At 38.3% G+C, this 22,283-nt stretch overlaps 1 protein-coding gene across 1 annotated transcript in view; it reads right to left on the bottom strand.

Moving 5' to 3' along the window:
* Positions 1 to 22,283, bottom strand: part of LOC110096835 (xaa-Pro dipeptidase) — a 123,816-nt gene that overhangs the window by 37,436 nt on the left and 64,097 nt on the right. The window contains exons 7-8 of the mRNA XM_020822960.2: positions 18,253 to 18,380; positions 17,716 to 17,758 (exon numbers count right to left, since the gene is read on the bottom strand). Coding sequence (XP_020678619.1) covers positions 17,716 to 17,758; positions 18,253 to 18,380 — 171 coding nt within the window. The remainder of the gene's footprint in view (positions 1 to 17,715; positions 17,759 to 18,252; positions 18,381 to 22,283) is intronic.

Genomic DNA, 22,283 nt, shown 5'->3' with positions numbered 1-22,283 from the left:
TCACGACAAAGTTCTAGAATTCGACCTTTTAGGAAATCTTTTGCCACAAGGTGGTGCTTAAAAATGGGAAAGCCTTATTGTATACATTTTCAGCCTAACTCTCGACGTGCATGGTTACCTCTATATTCATTCTCTTTCATCGTATCTTCGTGTAAGTGCCACAGTAAGAAATCTTCATCTTCATCCCAAGTATGGATAACACACCTGAATAGTTCATTTGATGATACCCTAGCTTCAAGGTCCTCATCGACAGGATAAGATAAGCTTTCACGCACCCGTATGGTACCCTCTGTAATCCATTGTTTGATTTCAGAACTGCTGCTAGCATCTAAATTGTTGGAGTACATTCTTGATTAATGAAGCTGAAATGAAATATTTGCAAACAACCTTAAGTAATGTAGAATTTATCTTTATTATTTAACACAAAGTAATGAAGGAAAAAAATTGAGTACGTAAAAAAAAAAAATTCTTGTAACTACTAGATATGAGTCGTCGAGCAATTTAATAAGAAGATTTCATAATATGAATAAATTTTTGTAACAGGTAGTCATATCTCAAATATCAGCACAACAATACATCTCAAATCTTATACTAACGATACCTAGGTGATGCCCCACTCCCTGGAGTAAATCTATTTGGTGCCCTTCGTCTTCTCCTCTGTAATTGTGGCTCCTCTGAAACCTCAGACTCCTCCTGCTCAACCTCGGCGCGTTGTTGTGAAAGTTGTGTACCTGGTTCAGTAGGAAAACCCCCCGTTAATATAATGTCCTGCTGCGTTGGGGATGAAGGTAATCCTACTCATGACATCCACTGTGGAATGACCATTGGAAATAATGATTGTTCACTGGGTTGGTCGTATTGTGTGTCATAATAGATTTGTCCTGGTTGAGTAGACTGTCCAACTTGCGGGCTCTAATGTGGGGCTGAAGTACCTGCTCCCATGTAATCATAGGCCATGGATGGTGTATAAATGGAATGCCGATGCGGGTCCGGCACAACAGTCCGTTGGTGCCTGCTTCCCATTGACTGGGGATGGAGCATCTGAAACAGATCGTCTACCATGCTGCTGCCCAAGAGAACTCTCCGCACGTTCTCTCCTTTGTTGCTCTGCCTCCGTGGATGTATCAAAGGTAGCGTAGTCAATATATACTGATTGTTGAACTCGGGCAGACAATTTAACAACCTGATTTATAGTCATCTGCAATGAACTAGCATTTTGTCCCCCACTCCCGGCGAGTGGCTCAAGTATGGCAGATGATCGTATATAGTAATCCGCCTAAAGAATAAATATATATTTATTAGTACTAATTTTAAATTTATGTAAAAAAGAAGTAATACATTGTACATTACAATTCAGTACGTACCACTAATCTCTCGCAGGTGATCGAGGAAAGAAGGTCTCCGGAGGCTCAATTTGAGGTTGTAACAGGTAGATAGATGCCCAAGATTTATACCACCGTAGATAAGCTCCAACTTCTCGGTTGCCTGTCCTTACTAGTGGAGTGATGGGAACCACGTAAGTCCTTCTCTCCTCCCAGATCTTGAGGTAGTCACGGTACTGTACTGTCCAATCTTGATCCGCTCGACCCCGGCCATCAATGCGTCTGAATGATTGATCCATAGGCTCAATATCAGTGGTTGGCAAACTTGAAAATTGTCTAACAACCCGGTCCGGAAGGTGACACTCTGCACGTTTCCAACTAATAAGCGGTACTCGTGTCCTCCAAATCTCTTGACCATCATGATACTGTAATGAAAGAGCATCTAAAACTGCTTGGGTATATGGAGTCATGATTACCTAGCAATATGTGACAGATAATATATTAATTTTTTTAACAAAAAATATATTATTTAAATAATAAAACTTTTGTTATACCTGACTCATACGCAACCCATCAAACTCATCCTATACGTCATTGTATTACCTGCAGGAAGCTCACGTATCCTGTCTTCATCCCACCTATAAATTTGTAAGAACAATTATTATTAAAATAACAAAAATTCTTTTATTGACTAAAGCTTACTAACCTGTAACCCAATGGACGTCCGGCTAAGTAAAAAATCTGAGTGACTCACAGTGTCGGTCGACCAATGTACAATCGTTCTCATGACCAAACTTGTAGGAGTGCCACACATCCCGTTATATATGTCCTTGTTGGCCTTGTTGCATAGCACAGCTCCTTATAAAGATGTGTAAGAACGGCACCACCCATTGACATCCTATTAAAGCTGTCAACATCCGCAAGTAGAGGTAACCATTGTAGATAAACATGACTCCGTGATGTATCTGGTATTAAAAAATAACCTATCATGAATAGAATGTATGCTCGGACATGTTGCAGGAAAATCTCTGGTGCCAAATCATCATATGACTCTCTGTAAAACGTCCAGCGGAGCCAACGTAATGTGAGCATAGAATCAACTTGTGATGAACCCATCCTGAAGGTCGCTACGTCTTCCTCATCATTGTGGTCGTGGTATACTGTCTCCCTCCCGGGATGCGTCCCAAGTAACTCGTCACAGCAATTCGGCCATGTTAGCCATACACGTCTTCGCCCTACAACATTTGGGCCAACCACTGCAGGTCCATCAACTCTAAGCCCCAGTAAAATTTGGACATCCTGCAATGTGATAGTCCTCTCGCCGATTGTTAAATGAAATGTGTTTGTTAAGGGACATCATCTCTCCACTAGTGCCGTGATCAGGTTGTGATCCAACCTAATAAACTGCAAATGTCTGAGATTTTGGAATCCCAGGTTAGTAAGACATAAATCATCCGTGGGCATTCAATTCGCCATTACCTAGCCATGCGCATATGAGTTGTGGCAACCAAAGGAGATGCCTGAAAATTTCAATTTTATTAAAATTAAAAAGATATTTAAGCATGACATAACTAATAAATAATGATAGTAATTTATTTAACATACATGATCTGGGTCATGCGCTCTGTGGGAATCTCCAAGTGATGTTATACTAAACTGCAATGGGACATTTTCTGCAGCAGTACGATGTGGTGTGTGTCAGCCTGAACGAGCACGTCTAGATCGGTAGGCCATACCTATCAAAAATACAATCAATACAATTCATATTATTATAACTCTTAATTTTTTAGAAGCAAAATATTTTTGACTAAATATAGATAACCTTGATGAGGAAGGATTGTGTGGACAAGTTGATCTATTGTGACCTATTTGTTTGCAAAAACCACAAGCTTTGTTTGACCTACTCGAGGCCTCATCTATCGTGGTACGGAACCTATTCATTCGTGGTCGGCCTGCACGATGTTGAAAACTTGGTGCCATCAAAGGGTTTAATCCCTGCTCTTCATTAAAGGTGGGCTATATGTCTTTCGGGGGAAAGACATGGAATACTTGGGAGTACGTAACAATGTACTCCTCAATCTTAAATATTGGTGATACGAAAGCATTATGATCACACCGCCTAGCTCCAGCTACTGTAACGACATGAATGCAAGGAACATGAAAAAGTTGTGGTTTCAAACAAGTGTACATACAGGAGGATGCATTGATTATCTCGACCTTGTTTGCTCGAGAAGATGTATCAATAACTTCATTCCTGTTTGTCGTGACTGGTTCAGGACACCGTCGAGCATCACGTTCAGCTCTTTGTATGACAATCATGGTGCGTGGAACAAATTTGTGATTGGGCTTCCTCAACCCACTTTTCAGCTTCAGATGATCTCCTTAAGAATAATGCCACAAGATTATAGTAAATTACTATTATTAGTCCTTGAATAGGAAGTACACGGGCACGTTTAAGCACCCCGTTAAAACATTCAGATGCGTTTGTGGTTATAATACCATAACGACAGCCTTCATCAAATAATAGGGACCATTTAGCAACATCGCGTTGGACAAACCAATCGAATGCCTCCTGCTTTGTCATTTTAATTTCATCCATCATTCGATTGAAATATGAATAATCATCAGTATTTCCGGCAAAATACATTTTATTACTCAAGCCCTCACTATCTGGAGTTCCCAAACGACGGACTATCTTTTTAAAATTTTCACGTAAGTGACGAAGGCAATGCCTATGAACAGCATTAGGAAATACTTTCCTGCACCCGCGCACTAGTCTTGGGTGCTTATCAGAAACTATACACAACTTCTCTCGATTAGCTACAGTTGGCAGAAGTTGTAGCTTTTGTAGGAACCAAATTCATGATTCATTGCTTTCCGATTCCACCACTGCAAAAGTTAGTGGAAACAATTCGCCATTTCCATCAATGCCTACAGCTGCCAAGTGGGTCCTTCGATACTTCCCAAGCAAGCATGTTCCATCCATGCTCAACATCGGTCTACAATGTTGCCACCCATATATATAAGGATCAAATGCCCAAAAAAGTGCCTTGAAGCGTGCGGGAGGTACGACATGAATATTATATACAGTGCCTGATTGGGATAACCTTAAGGCTTCCATAAAACAATACAGAGAATAATAAGATTGTTCGTAGCTATCAAAAGTGGCTTCAATAACTTTTCTACGTACGTCCCATGCCTTCATATATGATATCTTAATGTCAAACTTTGACTCTATTCTAGCTATAATCTGCTTCGACTTCATGTCTAATTGTTGTCTAATTATATGAATGATTTGTCTGCATATAAATTTTGAGGTGCAATTATGATGTCCACTTGCCAAAATGGGATGGGTGCATGTATGTGGATTTTCACATGTAGATATTTTCCATAACCGACATAACCTTTTACTTCGTGCAGCATGTAAGCGCCAAAGGAAGGGACGATAAGGATTCTCATGTTGAGCACAAATGACACTCAATTGGCTTTTGTTGGATGTTGAATTTAAAAGTTGAACATTGTGTAGGATCGACCAACCATTAACCGCGACTTGCAAATCTACTTTTGTATGAAAGATCTGAGCTTCATATAACTCTATTGGAGTATTAGTTTCTATCGAGCCAACAATGTTAACACATGGCGCATCAAAATTTTCATCATCATCCCACTGTTGAGTTGTCCGAACAGTTTCGACAAAATCGTTATTGATGTTCATGCCATCAAGTCTATCACGATTTTGTGTTGCGTGTTCTTCAATGAACACTTGCCCATTACATTCCGTATTGTTAAATTGTTCCATAGGTATGTGGGAGTCTAATATTGGGCTACCATCATTCGATGAATTAGTACTATCGTTATTCATCGTTTCATATCCTTCATCTTCATTTTGTGAATTACGCTCCATGCAAGGCACTGAGGGGTTGATATCTTCTGCTAGTGTATAATTAGTTGTGTCGTAATATGGATGTTCCCCTACACCTTGTCTAGGTTGAACTCTTGGAAGCTGCCCTGTTGAATTACTAGGTTGCTCCTGTAAACTAGGACGACCATCTAAATCATCTTCAACATTTCTCGGAATATCTCTTACACTAGCCATAAAGGATTCAGATGTGCGAGTGGGCCTAATACATAAAAGTTAAGTTAGGTGTAAGGACAAGTTCAGTCAAACGGTCATGAAATACAATGGTTGATACTCATATGTAAGCTTCAACCGGTGGTGCAGCAACCTCGATGGGTGAAATTTGCTCAACCTCCACATATACAACAACAGCTTGTGTTCTAGCCTCCATCAACATGTACTCACAGACCTCATCATCGGTGACATGAATCGCACAAAATCCATCATTATTTCGAAGACGACAAGTGAGGTTTGTAGTGGTTGTTGTTGAATTTATTCTAAGTGCACGCATAATTCTTCGTTTTATCATTTCAAGAGAAATATTATCATCGATAAGGAGTGGTCTAATCCTCCCGCCAATATAACTTGGTGTGAATTCGTCCGAAATATGTAACTCTCCATCGAAATACAACATCAATCGAGACATACTATAAAGATAAGAAAATTTATGTAATTATTAAATATGTGTTATAAAGTTTTATAATCACCAATACAAATCTCAAATCATATCTCAATGATTTTTTGGAGACTTTTTAATGCCCTCAATTATACTACATATTTATTTAATACACCATTTTTTTAATACTTCAATACATTCAATATCTAGAATTAGTATTAGTGAACTACTAATTTGGTGTGTTTACATCTACATATGGACTTCTAAGGTTATTTGTTCACACAATATATCCTCACAAAAATAACCTAATTAATATAAATTTTTCAATCAAGCAAATTCATGTAATTCTTATTATTCTAATTATTTATAAATTGCATCATCTCCATTTGTGATTATCATATCTATATAATTTTTATATATTTTTAACTTGAATCAAAATATAAATCATCTTTCTATATTTTACTCATATCTCAATTTATTTACTTATATAGGATCGACAATAATTTTTATTTTTCTAATTGTAGTATAATGAAATGTAATAATTATGTATGTATATAATCAATATTTAGTGCTTCTACACTCATTCTTTTCCTTCCAATATTTTTTCTAAAATCTTCTTTTTACATCAACTTAACATACATATAATAAAAAAATTGATGAAATTCCTTACCATGTTTTATTTTAAAAAAGGGGCAAAATTATAAGTTGACTATTGTGTAATTACAGTTTAAGATTATTACTTAATAAATTTAAAATAGTAATGTTGTACAAAATTAAATTCATACTTGAATAAAGATCAGACTAGTAATAAATTTGGGTTAACAAAATTTGCCATCCATTACTTTAACACATTTGTACTACCAAAATCTAATTCATATAAATTTTATAAAGAATTATAAAAAATGGTGAAAATAAATTATCTCTAAATTTTTTAAATGCAAAAGATTAATAATTAATTATTCACATTTGTGGCAAGGTATTATTAAGTTCCTCTATACACAAAAGTAATTAATCTTTAACAGATTTTTGTTTTTCTTACTTTGCGAACCGTACTACATGATTGGTGTTATTGGGTTAAGTTAAAAACGAGTTTTGGTCAAATCTATCGATAAAATAAAAATGCGATAACTAAGCCTTATAAATTAAGACAATTTAATTTAAATTCTTTTTATATTGTTTAACAAATATTTTAAAATTATAGTTTTATAAAAAAATTTAAGATGAATTTAATATAAAATATTAAAACATTAATAGATTATATTTGTTTTTAGTATAAAATTATTGGTCTTTCAGACTCATTCTCTTAATACCACCATGTCGCACTATTTATCACGAGCATTACAAAAATATTTTTTGATATTTACGCATATAATTACGAAATATAGTTATAAATTCCTAGAATTTTATTTCTTGCTTTACAGATAATAATAATTTTTTTGTATTTTTAACAGAAGATATTATTTTTTATATGTACCGAAAATAAAAAACAAAATTTATTTAAGATTGATTACGTATGCTAATTTACAAAGCATTAAATTCATTATACCTTTATTGTGTTTGTATGCAAATCTATAGGATTGATAGATAATATACATAATTTTTAAAATTTACATTCTCGATACAAAAGGTTATATGATATTTAACCTATGCTTATTACAGTACCTTACAAGTATATGAGTCTACAAACTCCTACATTCCTACATTTTTTTTATTTTGTGTGATGTTCACATCAATGACATGCAAGCACAACTGATATTTCATACAATGTTTAAAAAGTATAAAATTTATAAAGTTAGGTTTGTTGAATAACAAAATTACTGTACAAAATTTTGTTTTAAAATAGGTCATACAAAAAATTATCTGTCATAAAAAAAAATGTCCTTCTACCTTCATTTCTACTAAAATTTATTTTACTTTTCTAAAGTTAACAGTTTCTCTGAAAAAAAAATTTTAATCATTTATTAATGAAATTTTCATCATATTTCTATTTATCATAATATAATTATTTAATCATATTAATATAATAAATAACATTTTTTTAATAATAGTAGCTATCTGTTCTTCTATTTATAATAATAAAAAAATTTTGAAACATTCATTTCAGTTAATTAAATTTAAACTCAAATCTGCAAATAAAGCACTATAACAACACACTCATGGATCCGAAATCTAATACATAATTAGTTAATACATGTCAGTGCTACTAAAAATTAAAGATCATCAACAAAATAATAGATCAACAAATACTATCCAAATTTAAAGATTAACGGACAAACAATTTCAAATGCTAAAGATCTGCTAAAATAAAATTTCATAAATTCAAGCTACTCTAAACAACTCATTAAAATTACAAAAGTATATAAATAACAAACACACAAATCTATATTTGCTCAACACAGTTAATTTACTTACACTAGCACATTATTTCTCGCGCTACAAGATAAATTTAACTACAACTGAGAAAATACAAAACTTATAAAAAAACATACCTTCAAAAATTTAAAACTGAAGGTTTGAGAAGAACTTCGCTTACGGAGGAGTGGGAGAGAACGAATGCAGACTGCCCCTTTTAAAGGACTTCGGTCTTCAAACCCATCATCAATAATCAGCTCCCAACCACCCAAATTCAACAACCGGCATCAATTTCCGCACCTCCCCAACTGCTTTCGCGGATTTCGCGGATCTTGCCCCCCGCTATAAGCCAAATTTACTTCATTTCGCGCTGGCAAGCAGAAAACTATGCTGAAGGCGCTAATTAGAAAAGCACAATCTATGGAATACGCTTCATCGAAGCGCGCATTCCACCATTTCCATTGAAATGCGCTATTTTGAAAGGAGCATTCAAAGAATGCGCCATTTTGTTAGGCGCGTTCTTTGAATGCGCCAAACATAAACGCGTACTGACTCTTTTTTAAATTTTGCCGATATCGCGCTCCTTCTGCTAAAATACATAAACATTAAGTTCGTTCCGAAAATTTGGCCGGTCAAAAATTATGGGTTAGTTGACCCCTTATAAAAAAATAAAAAATAAAAAATAAAATCAAATCATAGCCTTACCTCTGCCATACCGCCCATACTCGTATCCTGCCCAAATCGCCACTCTAATCACGTCTACAGTCGCCCATGCCCTGCGAGCGGCGTCGAAGACATCCCTTCCCGCATGCTTTGCCTCGATTGCCTCTTACTTGAGTTGTTAAATGGAGGACGAAGCGAAGTCGTTGGATTTTTAATTCTTTCCAACACATAGAGCCGAAGCCCAGAACTCCATCTGACCTGCCTCCCTCAGTTCGTAAGCCTCAATCCACGACACCAAAGCCGAACTCCCCACCTTTGATCGCTCTGATTTCCTTCCATCTCTTCCACCCACCCTTACCGAACCAGTACTTCCATTTGAAGCTGTCGACCGACCCATCTACGGCCGAACTCCAGATATAGACGCCGACCTTCACTTGCCCATCCGATCATCTATTCAAATCTCCCTCTAAATCGCAAACCCCAACCAACCGGACTCCACACAAACCGGCCTCTACCCGACGGAGCCTACCCGACTCCTCCTGTACCGAAGCCGACACCTCCTCCTCTGTTTCCTGTGCCGACTTCCCACACAAGCCGAGAGAGAGAAAGTACCGAGCTCCTCTTACCTGGCCGAACTCCAGATCGACGCCTCTCTATCTAATCCGCAAGCCAAGCCGAACCTCTCTGCCGACCGAGCTCCGTCCATGCCCTTTCGCCTGCTGGACCGACCCCGACCCTTGCCTTCCTCCTCAGCCGAAATCTACCTGAGGCCAAACCCCTAGACCGATCTCCTGCAAGTGTCGACACTGACCTTGGCTGAACTCCTCAAACCATCTCTCTCTCTACTTCTCCAACCTGAGCCCATCAAGCTTGTACCCGACGCCCTCTCTCTTGTCCAATGCCTGCAGCTTCCTTACATAGGTAATGGATTAGATTTATGTTAATAATATTGATTAAAATAATTACTACTATTACTTATATATTACTTAATATTTAGTAATATCTTATAAATATATATATATATAGAGAGAGAGAGATAGAGAGATGTATTAAAAAAAAGAGAAAAGTGTTGATTTTTGTGCACTCGGACATCATTGTCGCCGCCCCAATGCAAAGTTATAACTTCCTAACCCAAAAATCCTATTCTCGACGCTCGCAACGAGCAGGCAAACCCCCTACGTGCTCAACTTGAGACTTGTTTTGAACTTAAAGGAACAAATTGAGGACCAAAGTTTGAACTTACACATTGAACTCAACTAAATTCAGAAGCTTAAGCTCGAATCAAATGACATTGAACTTAATTTGAACTTGAACGAAATTTGAAGTACATGGGACTCGAATGAATGGAAGAGGCTCATCTTGAGCCTGAACTATACTTGGACTCAAACTTAGACAAATGCAAATTAGGGACCTAACTTAAACTTTAACCAAAAGTGATAAGAAATTGAACTTTCAAGATCATTAGAACTTGAACTTGTACTTTGAACTCAAACTGTACAACATCAAGTGGAATTTGGACTTGAATGTGACATAGTGCATATGCACTGGACTTACAAATGAAATTGAAAGGAGCCTGAATTTAAATCTCATTTAATTCAAGAGAGCCAAGACTTGAACCTAAGAGGAATAAAATTGAAGTGAGCTTATACTTGAATTTGACTTGGGCACAAAGGAACCAAATTGAACATGAATATGACTTGAGCCTGAACATAAATGGGTGATCAATAAGATGCCTGATTTGAACGATCTCTATAAAGTTCCAATGGAATTATTTGAACAATAACAAGCAACTTGTGGTGATCATCTTAATTGGGATGTACAGATGCTTCCTATTTGCATTGACGAAAACCTCAATACAAATAATAATTCGCCCGTTGATTGAAGAAGGAGACACTAGAGATCAATAGTGGAGGACACATCGCCGCAAATAATTTATGAATGGCAAATGTGGACATAATGCAGATGTAATACTCCTACGACAATCCCTACAAGGTCAAATGCATTATACTTGTAAACAATAGTAACAAGTTGCAGAGTTCATATGCAAAGTTACACAAAAAAAAAGAGAAAAAAATTGATTTTTGTGCACTCCGACATCATTGTCGCCGCCCCAATGCAAAGTTATAACTTCCTAACCCAAAAATCCTATTCTCGACGCTCGCAAAGAGCAGGCAAACCCCCTACGCGCTCAACTTGAGATTTGTTTTGAACCTAAAGGAACAAGTTGAAGATCAAAGTTTGAACTTGCACATTGAACTCAACTAAATTCAGAAGCTTAAGCTCGAATCAAGTTGCAGAGTTCATATGTGACTACCATATATACTAATATAATCCCCAATATAAGCAAGTGCCTGCATATTAAGATGGCAACATTGTCAATTGATAGTGGAAGATCAGTCCTTGCAAATAAGTACATCAAACCACTTGAGATTGATGAAAGGTGGATATGATGCAGGAACAATGGCTCTACTACGAAAACTTCCCGGAGGCGTAGTGAATACAACTGGTTCCTATAAATAAATACGAGCTACTTGTGGATAACAACAGTGGGTATATCATAAGTACGACGAACCCTTATGGATACAAGTACATAAATCACTTACAACAGTGGTGATTGAGATTCACGAGTACGTCGAGTATGAAGACAACTCAATGTACGGAGAAGGACACCTCCCGGCAGAATGGAAGAGATGTTTGAATAAATTTGAACTAAACTTCCTGGTGTTCCAAAATTTCTTCTTGGTCCTATACTTAGGAAGAAAATAGTTCTAGCATCCACAAACGTTGGAAATGACAAGTGCACCCATATACCTCTATTCATTTTGAAGGCCAATTATTTGGTTATGAATGTTACACCCTATAGAAGTCCAATACAATGTAGACCTTAAAAAAAGTTATTTTCAAGGAAGCAGTCACGAATTCTAAAAAGGACCTCCTGGTGAACGAGAAAAGGGGAGTCAACATCAGTATGATGAGGTGTCTCATGACATTCAGATAATACCGCCACCGAATCTGCAACATTCATGCAAGCGGACAGAAGGTATTTACAAATATTTTAAAGTACCCCTGCACATGCACCGTAATTTGAATACACATAGGTACACAAATGGAGTAAGTGCAATCATAATACCCGCATGGGCCACGACGAGTGTGTTATAAGTACACATGTGACGTCTAGGAATGCTGCACGGGTCAATAAGTGAATTCAAGTTCGAACCCAATCCTTATGAAGATCAATAGGAGTCGACAGGGTTCCAACCATCAAACAAATATGCGGTGGTGGTGAATGATATATTTTTCATATTATGCCTTCAATGCCTATAACAATGAGAATTCACTAATAAACGCAAGAAGCCTACAACCCCGATCCTCTGTTTGACAACAGAACCATGGGATCTTGATCGGGCTCATCATCCATTCCCCCACCATCCACTTTAAGTGTAAGATGGAGAAATTTCTATTTTAAATATAAATTCTTCCAACCCTTCAAACTTCCAATCCTTAACACTCATGCTGCTACTATATGTCGAATACCACGTATCTACGGATACGATGTATCTGATTGACGACTAGCCTTAATCGAAAGTTCTCTCTCATGACCGAGAGGGATAATTAACTATAGGGGCTTGTGCCTATAGGAAACCAGAACTCAGATCATAAAGTCCTCACAAAATAAGGGCGAAACCTATAGGTGTGTCTTATCTACAAACCCATCTGCCTTCCCAAAATTTACCCTGGAACTTAATCCATTTTAACTCCCCCCGAAAGAAAAGCAAAGCGGGTGGAGGCTGGGGCCGAATTTTCGGAGCCCACAGGGTTACAGCATAAATGAAGGACCAAAATGTTTGAAGGAAAGAATGCAATAAATTTACCACTACTCCAAGTGTAAATAATATGAAACGGAGTTCATTAGTTCAAAAAAAACACCTCAGGCTTCTACCATAGGAATGAGTTCAGATAAGCTTCTCAGGTGGAAATAGAAATGTTGGGGACATTTTTATCGCTAGAAAATATTCTAATCTTTATACTCATGACATGAGAATAGAGGAGATATGCATCTATGAGAGTTAAAAATTCCAATACCTAATTTAAAATATTCTAAAATTCAAATTACATGAGCTAAATAAGACACCTTCAAGTAATATGAAACTTCGTCATTATATTATGAAGCCTCCCTCCACCCAAACAGCAACCACCGTCTCACAAAAAAAAAAAAAAGGAATGTCTTATAAACTAAGGGAGTAAGGATAGAATATATATGCTCTATTACATTTTTCAGAAGTACCCCTCAAATTTAAGGGTAAATTTTATAAGATGATGGTGAGACCTGCAATTCTTTATGGGGCAAAATATTGGCATTTCAAGAGAAGCATAAAATTAAGTTAAGTGTTGGAGAGATGAGGATGCTCAAGTGGATGAGTGGATTTACACTTAGAGATAGGATGTGAAATGAGTATATAAATGAAAAAGTTGGAGTAGCTCTAGTGGTAGATAAGATTAGAGAGAGTCACCTCAGATGGTGTGGTCACATAAAAAGTCAGTCTTTCACTAACTCAGTTAGGAGAGTAGATGTATTAGATTTGACCTATGTTAGGCCTATGTTAAGAAAGGTAGAGATAAACTGATAGGAAATACTTGAGTTCGCAAGTAACCCTAAGGTAATACTTGAGTTCGCAAGCCATCCTAACCAAAATCGGCGAACAAACAGCAGCCAAATGGCTGTCCACAGCAGGAAAACAGCAGAAATCTGCTGTTTACAGCAGAAAAACAGCAAAACTACAAGGAAATCCGAGAGAAAACTCAAAGAAAAGCTTATATTCCACTAGTCGATGAATAAAATAGCAAGATACAATTGATCCTCAATTCGAGAGGAGGATCGATCTCTCCCAAATCTCTAGACGCCGCTAGAGCCCAAAGAAAATCTAAATCTAAGAGATCTCAAATTTCAGCCAAATTCAAGATGCCCAAACCCTAGGAAATTCAACTATTTAATGCATACAAATCAAAAGGAAATCCCTAAACAGTCCCTACATTCAAATTTCCCTCTCAAAACGCTAAAAAACGCTTCCTAAAATGCTCTAATGGGCTGGTTGGGCCGCTCGATCTCCGCAGGAGGCAGAGATATATCGCTCTTTGCGACTTGCCGGTTCTGTGCGGACCGGCTGGACCGGTCCAGTGGACCAATCTAACAATACTCCCCTCCCAAAAATCCACCTTGTCCTCAAGGTGGAGATATGCTCGTGTTCCGGTGGAGGTGGCCATCCTTGAGGTGACTGAAAATCCTTACTGTATTGATGAACCAAGGGCTGACCGGAAGGAGGAACATCCCCTCCCTCTTTAAATCTGATCGCATCCAGCCAGTGTAGTCCCATCAGATAATCTTCCCCCACCTTTTGTACGTCCCTAACCATGGGCTTAAGTGATGTGATGGCTTTGGATAACCCTGCATCTCCCCTTATGACCACCCTTCTCCCATCCACCATTAATTCCATCGTGAGTGCTCCCATCGTGAGTGCTCCCATATCAGTGCTTCCTAATTCAAGTGGGAGAAAGTCCTCCCTTACTTAAATCCCCTGAATGGTCAACACCACTCCTTTACAGGTTCCCTGACCTGTCTCCACCTTCCCTGTACCCATCATCACCCCATAACAACCGGTGTCCACCACTTTCACTCACAGTTGGTTGACGACCTGAGTGGAAATGAAATTGTAGGTAGCCTCACTATCAATTAGCACCACCACCTCACGGTCAGATATATCTCTTTTCACTTTCATAGTGTGACTCGGAGTGAATCCCACTACAGAGTTCAGAAAAACTTCTGCCACATCCAGGTGCAGCTTCCCCTCCTCTTCAGATCTGCTCCCACCTCCCTCGTCTTTCTTGTCTTCACACACAAGGAGAACCTGAAGAGTTCGATCTTTGCACCTATGCCCCGGCATGTACTTCTCATCACATCTGAAGCACAACCCCTTTGTCCTCTTATCCTGCATCTCCTTCTCTGTTATTCTCTTGAAATTTTCTCCACTCCCTCCTACTGGCTTCTCCCTGGTGGTCTCATTAATGTTGCTTGATGCAGACCGCTTGGGTGCTAGAAGAGTGGTCGTCGTCCCATAAGATCCCCCTGAATAGTTTCCTCGAGCCCCTTTTTCTGATTTCTTCTGATCTTCCACCAACTGCGCAAGCTCCATAGCCTTCCCTAGGTTCCTCGGCTCCAGCACCCTAACCGTTGTTCGTATCTCAGGTTTAAGCCGCTTCATGAAGTTCCCTTCTAGGGCGGACTCTAAAATGTGATCCAATCTGCTAGCCAAGTATTCAAACCGATCCCGATACACTGCCACAGTCCCTTCTTGTGTCAAGGCAAAGAATTGCTCATAGAAGTCTCCTCCCCTGTCGGTTTGGAAACGCTCTAATAAGCAATCCTTAAACTCTCTCCAGCTCCGGATGGGCTCCCTCCTGTCACGCCATTGATATCTTGCCAAAGCTTTCCCTTCCAGACACAGACCCCCCGCTGTCAATTTTTCATCCTCTGTCAACCCGTTGACAGCGAAGTAACGCTCCAGTAGATCCAGCCATGGCCGTCTTCGCCCTCAAAGATGGGCATTTTCAGCTTCCTCACCTGTGGGTCTCCTCCAATTCCCCGGTACCCTCCATAACCTCTCATTCTTCGAAGGGGAGGTGCTCCCCAAGTGTCCCGACACGGTTTAAAATTGCGCAATATGAGGCTCGCCTTGAGACCCGCCTTTGCGCAATTCCAGTAAAAAACGCCTCGATGCTTGCGCCTTGAGTTTTTTTTATGAGGCTTGCTCCTCAACTTGGTTGAGGCCCGCCTTGTGGCCCTCTTCGCCTCACTGGCATGAGGCTTACGCCTCACGCTATATATATTAAAACTTACATAAATCTTGAAGTAAATGCCCGACATTGGACTCTATAGGAGAGGAGGAAAGGGAGAGAGTTGTTCACCATAATGATGATTCAAATGAAGAATCCCTTAGTGATGACACTGCTGATGACTTATGAGTTCTTATGTGATATGTCATTGCTATTTATTTTTTAAAATTGGAATTATATGTTAATGAAAAGAATACTAGGATTTGGGAAAGATAGAATTTTGAGTTGAACTATATTTCATGTTGTCTTATTATTGAGATATTTTGATCTCACTTCATATCTTATGCTTTTTTATGTTTTATATTATTCACTCATTAGTATATAAAAAATTTATCATTTTATGTTAACGCAATTTTTTGATTTTGAGGCTTACGCCTCAAAACGCCTTGAGGCTTACGCCTCGCCTCACGAATGAAAAACGCCTCAATACCCGAATACGCAATTTTAAACATTGTGTCCCGGTCATATCTCCGGCGATTATACCCAAACTATTCCTCATATTCCCCTCTTCCCTTTTCAAAATCAGCACCTTGACGCTGAAATTCAGCACCTCAACGCTGAAATTCTTCTCTTCTTCCGCCAAAATCTGCACTTTCGTCGTATTCCCCTCTCCTACCTTTAAATTCCGCACCTCAACGCTGAAATTCAGCACCTCGACGCTGGAATTCCTCTCTTCTACCGCCAAAATCAGCACCTCTTCGATCGTACCCCAGACTCATCTCCTCTCTAGAAAGCGGTTCTAGAGGAGGCATATTGTCTTCCCCCTCAAGGATCTCCACCTCCGGATTCCTCCTCCCCCGGACCGGGTTTGGATTTCCTCCTACGCCTTGGCCGTCGGTGGTCTCTCTTACTTCCGATGCTGCCGGATTGGTCTTCATTTCTAGTAGTTTCTTCATCATTTCTTTCATCGCCGCGAACCACCCTTCCAACCTGTCATTGTTGGTGGAGATTTCCAGGAACTTTCCCTCCAGATCTGTCTTTAGTTGTCCGAACTCGCCTTCCAATACTTCCACCTTCTTTCCGGCCATCTTTCTTCCCAACAGATCTCAAAAATTTCACTTCCGGAAGCCGAAAGCTCGCTAAAAATCAGAATTTCAGCCGCCTAAGGTCCCAAAAACGACGCTCTGATACCAATTTGATAGGAAATACTTGAGTTCGCAAGTAACCCTAAGATAATACTTGAGTTCGCAAGCAATCCTAACCAAAATCGGCAAACAAACAGCAGCCAAATGGCTGTCCACAGCAGGAAAACAGCAGAAATCTGCTGTTTACAGCAGAAAAACAGCAAAACCACAAGGAAATCCGAGAGAAAACTCAAAGAAAAGCTTATATTCCACTAGTCGATGAATAAAATAGCAAGATACAATTGATCCTCAATTCGAGAGGAGGATCGATCTCTCCCAAATCTCTAGACGCCGCTAGAGCCCAAAGAAAACCTAAATCTAAGAGATCTCAAATTTCAGCCAAATTCAAGATGCCCAAACCCTAGGAAATTCAACTATTTAATGCATACAAATCAAAAGGAAATCCCTAAACAGTCCCTACATTCAAATTTCCCTCTCAAAACGCTAAAAAACGCTTCCTAAAATGCTCTAATGGGCAGGTCGGGCCGCTCGATCTCCACATGAGGCAGAGATCTGTCGCTCTTTGCGACTTGCCGGTCCTGTGCGGACCGGCTGGACCGGTCCAGTGGACCGGTCTAACATAGACCTTAAAAGACTAAATTAGAAAGTATTAGAAATGACATATTTGACTTAGATTTAAATGATAATTTGACTCTTAATAGGACAAATGAAGAAAAAGGATTCATTTAATAGACCCCACGTAGTGGGATAAAAGCTTGTGTTCTTGTTGTATTATATTTTCCACAAGCACACAACAAGAAGAATCGTAAAATCATTTAGCTACAAAGAGGAGAAGATAGAGAACTTTTATCAATTTCTAAGACAATAAACTGAAGTAAGAAAGATGCATACCCGGTCATTTGGAGCAGCTGCATGACCATAGTGAAGAACAGCACTGCACAACATGCAACAAAATAAGAATTAATAAAGGTTCCAGAAGATGGTAAATGTTGACAGCTAGTATCAACAGCACATATAGAAGGCAAAGTTTATAAGATCCAAAGAAAACAATGTGACAAAAGAACATCAATAATTTTTCCTTTTGCAATGAAGAAATCATATATGAACAGTTTTGGTTATCATCTAAGACACTATAAAATCAGTATCAAGAAGCATTCGAACTAAATAGAATGGAAAGTGTTCTGATCAGAATCAACCAATCATAAAGATGTATATAGACACTAACCAAAAAACCAACTCACCATTAAATTCCCATCTAATTTCATTAATTTTGTCTGATTTTAAATCAAACACTCAAGTCCATTTGAAGTGTATTGATAGACTACTAGAATTAGCCAGACCGAGACGTCATGGCCACCAAGGAGATTAAAATATCACAAATTTGAAAGATTCTAAGTTTTGTAACTTTAACAGGAGCAATATTCTTACCTGTTTTCTCCTGTGGCGCATATACATGTATATGAACAGTGCCTACAACCACCATACATGTAGATGTGATGAAGAAAGATGCTCTCCAACTGATATTCTTTCATGTCCGCGCTGATTCTTCTCATAACCTAATCAAAATTATACACTAAAAACTGAACGATTGCTAAAACATTAAAATTCTTTCAAGAAAGACAACATAGTCCAGAAATATTGGAAAGCATTAATATAGCGATCAAGCAACCATGCAGTATAAAGGACATCATCTATATTACAAACTCCATATTCTATTGTTTTAAAACCTCCAAAAAAATATCCTTTGAAATGATAATATGTATAGAGCAAGACCTCTGCTAACCTGCTCTCCCTTTAAAAGCAATAGCCCAATTTAATACAATAACAATTTTCATATTTTTATAATCTAAAGTACATGAAGATTATTTCTACTAGATTAAGGTTAGAAAATTGTGCCTTTATATAGCTGACTGTAAATTCTTAAAATAATTTATATTTTACATATAAAGATAAAGGGTCAGCAAGCTTAAAATTAAGCCCAGAAAACGGTAAATTTATCATATTTTTAATATTCTTGGATTTATATAGTTCGTATAAGGCAATTCCTTATTCTACACTAGAAAGCTCTCAATGAGCAGTGGATTTTGTTGGAGAAATTTTTCCATCCTCAACGGATTGCATATTTTGTGATCGACCATGGCATAGAAAATAATATATATTATCCCAAAGGATAAAAATACTATTTTACTATGCACTCAATAACAAAATTTATATTTTTAATCTTTAACAGAGATTTTCCCCAATTCAATGTTTGATTGAATAGGGTTTATTTTATTCTAGGGTACGGATGCCCCATAGGGACTTACCCCTATGATTATTTACATCTTAAGCATTTGTTACTCGAGAAAACTTTGATAAAACTAGTGATTTCTCCTTTTTTACAGTCATCAAAATATTGGCTAATCTTTTTATTTATGAAATTTGTGAAATTCTTGTTCAAAGATTTGGCCTTTGAGAGTTTCAAAGGAGGAACAATCAGCCTGAAATCAGATTTTGAAATGGAAGCAAAAGGAATGAAATGTAAATGTACTTGATTATGATGAAACTCGAAGGTATTCAAATTATCCTATGTTGTGCTTTACATTTTAGAATCGATTTTTTTTTTAAAGTTGATCAATTTCATTTATAATGTTTGGTCTTACATTCCAACAACACATGTTGAAGGAAATGCCTGGAGGGTGAGAATATATGCAGTGACTGAAGTCAACAATAGACTCAAATCCTAGAACTAATGTGAGGACTACTAAGTGGTAGTGCCTTGAACATAAATCTAAAGAAGTGTAAGATACTTACAAACTTCACCTCATATGAGGCATAGCCAGTCTAACCTGAATTTATTGTCCTGTCTGGAAAGGGCTACCAACTAACCCACCTAATCATTTTTAAAATCATGTAATCCGGTCTTTATGTATATAAAGAGTATGGATGGTTGTTTTTTATTTAGAAAATAGGACTTACAGCTTATCTTTGACGTCAAGATATCTGACCATGTGGGTATGCACAATACTAACTCACAAGAATGCAGATTTTTGGTGTTTAGTGCTTAAGTGAGGATTTTCTACATGTGACACACTTGGCCATGCATGATCAATTTAGTTTTTAGAAAATTTAGCTCGCTTGAATGAGCCATGCAAATTTTCTTTTATTTAAAAAATGATGATTCCTATGATTAATTTTAAGTTGTTTACATTTTAATAGATAGAAAAATTAGTTTTGTCCTAAAAGCCTACAGCATCATAAGTCCAGACACCTACATGCAAAACAAGAGAAGAAACCTAAAAAAACCTGCTTCTATTACGCACCCAGTAAACAATCAACACGTATATATACATGAATCAACCAAAGAAAGAATGTAAATATCCAAGTTATTACAATTATTATTGGTAGCTGATTTACCCGTCATTATACAACCCAGATAATTTTTTACAAACTCTATCTGTGGGGGTCTTCAAGCTTTGGCTTCTAAATAGGTCATAGGCATTACCTTTGATAGGCTCACCCTCCTGGTCCACATTTCCTTTAATTATACCCCACAGGCTCAAATACACCTCTTAAATCTATCAAAAAATATTTCAAAATATAAAAGACACAAAACTTGCAAAATAGGGGAAGGATTAAGAGCATGTATATACATAAAGCATGAATAATCATCCAGAATTACCTAGTACTTAAAGTGTCAAGCTCCTGCTTCTATCATATTAATCATGCATCCTTGGGGGCATTTGATACGCCGGTTCAGACTGAATCGGCCCAGCCGGCCCAATGGTCGGCTCAGCACTTCTACAGGAGGCAAAAACAGTCCGCCTTCTCTTAAATTTTTCGCCCAATGGGTGGGCCCCACTCGTCCGATTGAATTCAAATTGAAGATGGCGGCTAGGGCTTGGGAGGGAAATTAGATTAGGAAAGTTTTTGTATTAAAGTGCATGAGAGGATTAGGGGGGATTATGTTTTGATTGATTGGAATTAGGGTTTCTTGGCGACTTGGGCTCTAGACTCTCTTGTCTAAAGATTTGGGAGAGACGATCCCCCTCTTGAATTGAGGATCTCTTGTATCTTTGCTTTGTTCTTGTTTCTCTTTGTTTTCTACGAGATTTGCTATCGTTTGATTGTTCTTCCACCACGAATTCTTCGTTTTCTCGCTGTTTTTACCGATTATTGTTAGGTTTGCTTGTGAACTCAAGTATTTCCTATCAAATTGATATCATAGAGTCTTGGGAGTAGTGGAGGACTATTTTCGGCAAATTTCAGCAATGATTCTTGGCCCAGAAAAGAGAAAAGTTGCTGTTTTTTTAGTCTCAAATCCAAATTTTGTGAATCTACAAACTCCGGATTGTGATGGCGGCCAAGAAGGTAGATGCTTTGGAGGAAAGGCTTGAAAAGGAGAAGAATCAAACCAAAACAACAGAGGAGGAAAGGATTTCCTCCATGGAAGGACAAGTAGCCGATCTCCATGACATGATGAAGAAAATGTTGGAAATTCAAAACCAAACGGCGGCTTCCAGGGGAAAAAGGGGTGGAAGGGAAAAGCATGAATTCTGAAATTCTAGGAAGGAAGATGAGGTGAAAATCATGGAAGGAAAAAGAAGAAGACCCCATCTAGAGCCTGTCCAGAGGGAACAAAGAGGAGGTGGATATGGGGAATGCCAAGAGGGATACTATGGCCGCCAAGGTGTTGATTTTGAAAAAAGAAGGGGGGATTTCGAAGGGGGTTTTGGGCTATGGCAAGGCAAGGGAAAATCAGGAGACGTGGGGAGGGCCTAGCGCTTGGGAGAGGGGAAACTATGGAAGAATAAGAGGGAATGGTTGCGACCAGAAGGTTAGAAAGTTGAAGATGTCCATATTTGAAGGAGAAGATGCGTATGGGAGGATTTATAAGGTGGAGCGTTACTTCGTCATCAATGGGCTGACGGAGGAGGTGAAGCTGACAGTAGCAGGCTTGTGCTTGGAAGGAAAAGCTCAATCTTGGAATCAATGGAGAGACCAGAGGAGGCCTATCAGGAACTGGAGGGAATTCAAGTACTGCATAATATAACGTTTTCATACCGACCAGGAAGGAGATTTCATGAGCAATTCTTTGCTCTAACGCGGGAGGGATCAGTAGCAGACTACCGAGAACGATTTGAGCACCTAGCCAGCAGGGTGGAGCGATTATCTGATACGGTATTGGAGGGCAATTTTATGAAATGGTTAAAGGCGGAGATCCGAGCAACAATGAAGGTTCTGATGTCACGTGACTTGGGGGAGGCCATGAAGTTCCTGTTGGTTGAAAATTAGAGAAATTTGGAGAGGGGAGCCAGAAGTAGTAGTACAAGCGATACTTACAGGATGACGACCACCCATCTAGCACCTAAAGGTCCTACAACAGGAGGGAGTCGGGAGGCCACAAAGGAGAAGACAATAGGAGGAAATGGGGAAATTTCAAGCAGCTGATAGAAAAAGAGATACAAGAGAAGAGGGCT

This window comes from Dendrobium catenatum, unplaced genomic scaffold, assembly GCF_001605985.2.
Source record: "Dendrobium catenatum unplaced genomic scaffold, ASM160598v2 fragScaff_scaffold_1676, whole genome shotgun sequence".
Classification (NCBI taxonomy): Eukaryota; Viridiplantae; Streptophyta; class Magnoliopsida; order Asparagales; family Orchidaceae; genus Dendrobium; species Dendrobium catenatum.
Note: the sequence above shows the minus strand (reverse complement) of the source record. Positions and strands in the feature narration are given on the sequence as shown.